The sequence below is a fragment of the Colobus angolensis genome, unplaced genomic scaffold (genome assembly GCF_000951035.1).
Source record: "Colobus angolensis palliatus isolate OR3802 unplaced genomic scaffold, Cang.pa_1.0 Scaffold199, whole genome shotgun sequence".
Classification (NCBI taxonomy): Eukaryota; Metazoa; Chordata; class Mammalia; order Primates; family Cercopithecidae; genus Colobus; species Colobus angolensis.
Window position 1 is genome coordinate 507,494 of NW_012115143.1, and position 5,149 is coordinate 512,642.

The 5,149-nt window shown below is 42.5% G+C and overlaps 1 protein-coding gene across 4 annotated transcripts in view; it reads left to right on the forward strand.

The window, feature by feature from the left end:
* SNAP23 (synaptosomal-associated protein, 23kDa) overlaps positions 1–5,149 on the forward strand; it is a 41,419-nt gene that overhangs the window by 20,401 nt on the left and 15,869 nt on the right. For all 4 annotated transcript variants that reach the window (XM_011941116.1, XM_011941117.1, XM_011941118.1 and 1 more), the window contains exon 5: positions 291–408. In XM_011941116.1, coding sequence (XP_011796506.1) covers positions 291–408 — 118 coding nt within the window. The remainder of the gene's footprint in view (positions 1–290; positions 409–5,149) is intronic.

Sequence of the window (5,149 nt, forward strand, 5' to 3'; positions counted from 1 at the left end):
CCACCTCGGCCTCCCAAAGTGCTGGGATCACAGGCGTGAGCCACCATACCCAGCCATATACAAGCTTCTTAGAACAAATTTTTCCACAGCAAGAGGCTAGGTGCCTCAGGATCAGTAGGTGAAAGATTGTTATCACGTTAAATAGCTTCTAATACCTTTTGACACTGACATACTCACTGTGGGGAGTTATTGGTAGATTCAAGATTGAAGTTTACTGCTCCATAATAATAGCATTTTCTGGTTGACACTGTGAATGGAACACAAAATGTAACTTTACAACTTATTCTTAGAACAACTAAACCGCATAGAAGAAGGCTTGGACCAAATAAATAAAGACATGAGAGAGACAGAGAAGACTTTAACAGAACTCAACAAATGTTGTGGCCTTTGTGTCTGCCCATGTAATAGGTGAGTTGATAAATTAAGACAGTTTCAAAATTAATAAATGAGAGTACCCCACCTTCTCCTGCCAGCTAAGGTCAGAAGTATGACTGGGCTTAATGAGGAACTCTATTAGATAAATCTAAGTTGTCTCTCCTTCAGGCAGATTAAGCTTTTTGTGTAAATACTGCTTGTTCACTGAAAAATGTGACTTATATTTGACCAATCCTGGGATCAAGTTCCAATTTCAATTTGTAGTGATACATGAAAAGGTTAAGAAGTATAGAGAAATGTATATCTAGATGATGGTGAGCAGGATGGAGTTATTTTCTTTTCCTTTCGAAAGGAGGAGAATTAACAAAATATTGATTTTGTGGTAGGCACATGAGGGATGGCCAAAAGAATAGAAAAGTTGGGAAAGAATGGCAAAACATAAAAAATGCATAAATCTAATGTTAGATTATATGATAGTGACCAAGGCTAGGTATACAGAACTGATAAAGGTTGGGTTGGAGAGCATCTTATAGAAGAGGTAGGATATGGGTCGGGCTTTGAGTGATTAGAAGGATTTGGATGAACAGGGAGGAACAGTGAGGGCATTTCCTATGAAAGGTTCAAAATAAAGATTAACAAGGAGCTTGACTTAACTGAGCTGTGTGCTCATGTAGATGAGAAGTGGAAAGTAAGATATAAGTAGGTAGTAGAGGAACTTGAATGCCAAACTAAAGAGTTGATAGATTGGAGTGGAGTGTAAAAAGAAATGACAGTATCTGGAGATTGAATGAGTGTACTCACGGCTGAAAGGTTGTTTTTTTTTCCCCCCTGAGACAGGGTCTCTGTTACTCAGGGTGGAGTGCAGCGGCGTGATCACGGCTTACTTAAGCCTGTCCTTCCTGGGCACAAGAGATCCTCCCACCTTGGCCTCCCAAAGTGCTGGGATTACAGGCATGAGCCACTGCACCCAGCCAAAGTATTCTTTTTTTTTTTTTTTTTTTTTGAGACGGAGTCTCACTCTGTCGCCAGGCTGGAATGCAGTGGCGCAACCTTGGCTCACTGCAACCTCTGTCTCCTGGGTTCAAGTGATTCTCTTGCCTCAGCCTCTCAAGTAGCTGGGACTACAGGCGCCCACCACCACACTCAGCTAATTTTTGTATTTTTAGTAGAGACAGGGTTTCACCATGTTGGCCAGATGGTCTTGATCTCTTGACTTCATGATCCTCCCGCCTCAGCCTCTCCAGTTGCTGGGATTACAGGTGTGAGCCACCGCATCTGGCCTCAAAGTATTCATTTTTAAAGAGCTTCTTAGACATTAGTATTTCATCTAGTTCTCACCTGGTCTTGTAAATCAACAGTGGTTATATTTTTGTATTTTCAGATAAATGTTTTATGTAACAGCATTTTTGTGCCATTTCTACTGGAGAAAGTAAAGATTAATTCCTTGTTAGTCAACTTTAGTGTTTATTTTGGCCATGAGGAGTTAAGATTTGACAGTGTTCTTCCTAGTCTTGTCCATTGACTTCCTATTCTAACACAAGTCTATTGACCTGTGTTAAATAGCGTCTAATACCTTTTGACACTGACATACTCACTGTGGGGAGTTATTGGTAGTAATTGGTAGTCAACACCTTGGTTGACTAACGGAAAGTTTTTTTTTTTTTTTTTTGAGACAGAGTCTTGCTCTGTCACCCAGGCTGGAGTACAGTGGTGTGATCTCGGCTCACTGCAACTTCCACCTTACAGGTTCAAGTGATTCTCCTGCCTCAGCCTCCCAAGTAGCTGGGATTACAAATGTGTGCCACCATACCCTGCTAATTTTTATATTTTTAGTAGAGACAGGCTTTCACCATGTCGGCCAGGCTGGTCTCAAACTCCTAACCTCAGGTGATCTGCCCACCTCTGCCTCCCAAAGTGCTGGGATTACAGGCGTGAGCCACTGCTCCTGGCTGAAAGTTCATATTTTAATAACTATAACTTGTCAATCAGAGCAGATTACTTTAAGCAAACAAGTTAAAATGTACAGATTGTTTGATACAAACTCTTAGCTATGTTTTACAAAAATAATTGTACCTTTCTTTTGTGTTCCATGTACCTTCTTGGAAGAGTACGGAAGAGAGGAAGTAGATGAATTTTCTTGAGATCAGATGTTAGGAGAACAAGGAGAAAGAAGTCTCCCCTAAAATCTTAGAGCAAGATCAACTCTGAGTCACGTGTTGATAAACAGGAAGAGCATTGAATTAGACCTAAGATAGTATAATATGACAGAAAGTGGGAAATGCAGCTACAGAGTATTAATTTGATGTCTCTTTGTGTATCCCAGCCAAGCATAGGCAAGCTTTTCTTGAAGACTGGTGGGAAACAAGGTAGAGTATTGTCCTGAATCAGCGTTCTTCAGCCTTTAACCTCAGTTGAACCCTTTCTCAGAGGATCAAGAGAAGGCACTACTTTTTTAGAGATGGCATCTCCCTCTGTCTCCCAGGCTTGAGTGCAGTGGCACCACCATAGCTCAGTGTAGCCTCAAACATCTGGGCTCAAGTGATCCACCCACCTCAGCCTACCAAGTAGCTAGGATTACAGGTGTATGCCACGATGCCCAGCTAATTTTTTAAATTTTTTGTAGATACAGGGGTCTTGCTATGTTGCCCAGGCTTGTATCAAACTCCTGGCCTCAAGAAATCCTCAGCCTCCCAAAGCACTGGGATTACAGGCTTGAGCCACTGAACCCAAATGACACTTCTTTCTTTCTTTTTTCTGGCACTTCTTGAGAGATGGAATCAAGGGACTGCTGTAACAAAACAGTTCCCTGAAGAGAAGAAAGTATTATCTCAGTTAAAGATGTCTGATTGTAATTGCCTTTCTTCCACCTATTTCTTTCTTATACCATTGAGACCTTGGCCAGTATGATATCTCTTATCCTCAGCTCTTCCTATCATTCTTGCCTGTGTCTTGATCTTTCTAATCTGCTAGTCTGTGTTTCCGTTAGGCTCATTATATGAATAACCATAATATGAGCTTCTTAAAGGTAGACATGAGATCTTGGTCTTTCGTATAAGGCCTAGTCTTAATACTGGCAGGAGTAGTCACAACCCAGGTCAGGTCCAGAGTTCCTTATTTGCCAGTTGAAAATACTTTTTCTTTTCTTTCTTTGTTTCTTTTTTTTTTTTTTTTTTTTTAGACAGGGTCTCATTCTGTTACCTAGGCTGGAGTGCAGTGGCACAGTCATGGCTCACTGAAGCCTCAACCCATCCTCCAGCGTCAGCCTCCCAAGTAGCTGGGATTACAGGCACGTGTCACCACACCCAGCTAATTTTGTATTTTTTGTAGAGACAAGGTTTCACCATGTTGGCCAGGCTGGTCTCAAACCTTTGGGCTCAGGCAATCCACCCACCTTAGCCTCCAGAAGTGCTCGGATTGCAGGCATAAGCCATTAAGCCCTGCTGGCCATTCAGAAATCTAAAAAACTCTGAAAGCTTAAGTTTTGTTTCATTTTTGCTGTAATGGTGCCACAACTCATTAGGGTATAAAATGTAACCTGAACTGAAGCTATGTTTAGCTTTTATTACCTGCTGTAAATATTAATTGGTTTCACTACAGAAATACTGTTTTTGAGTCAGGGTCTCACTCTGTCACCCAGGTTGGAGTACAGTGGTATGATCTTGGCTCACTGCAGCCTCGACCTCCCAGGTTCAAGTGATCCCCCTACCTCAGCCTCGTGAGTAGCTGGGACTATAGGTGTATGTCACCATGCCTGGCATATTTTTAAAACTTTTGTTTCTTCTTCTTCCTTTTTTTTTTTTTTGAGATGGAGTCTCACTCTGTTGCCCAGGTTGGAGTACAGTGATGCAATCTCAGTTCATTGCAACCTCTGCCTCCTGGGTTCAACTGATTCTCCTGCCTCCCACATAGCTGGGATTACTGGTGCCCGCCACCAGGCCCAGCTAATTTTTGTATTTTTAGTAGAGACGGGGTTTCACCATATTGGCCAGGCTGGTCTTGAACTCCTGACCTCAGGTGATCCGCTTGCCTCAGCCTCCCAAAGTGCTGGGATTACAGGCATGAGCTACCACACCCAACCCTGTTTCTTTTTCCTTTTCTTTTTTTTTTTTTTTGAGACAGAATTTTACATTGTCGCCCAGACCGGAGTGCAGCCGTGTGGTCTCAGCTCACTGAAACCTTCACTTCCTGGGTTCAGTCGATTCTCATGCCTCAGCCATCCAAGTAGCTGAGATTAGAGGCATGCGCCAACACCTTGCTAACTATTGTATTTTTAGTAGAGACGGCTTTTGCCATGTTGGCCAGGATGGTCTTGAACTCCTGACCTCAAGTGATCCACCTACCTTGGCCTCCCAATGTGCTGGGGTTACAGGCATGAGCTACCGCACCTGGGCTTTAAAAACTTTTTGTAGAGACGAGGTCTCACTATGTTGCTCAGGCTGGTCTCAAACTCCTAAGCTCAAGCAATCCTCCCGCATTGGCCTCCCAAAGTGCTGGTATTACAGACGTGAGCCACCACGCCCAATGTCACTACAGAAATATTAATGTATTTAATTATGTGGTACTGCCCAAAACATCTTGCCCCAGTGGACTGGGATAACAGTAGTGGGCCTATGTGTTAGTTTAAGGTACTATTCTGAGCATATTAATTTAATCCTTAAACAGTAGCCTTAATATGAGATAGATGTTCTTTATTATTATCATTTTACATCCAGGCTACACTATGTAGTTAAATTGAGACCAACCTGGCAGAGGTTCAAAACCAGGCAGAGCCCTT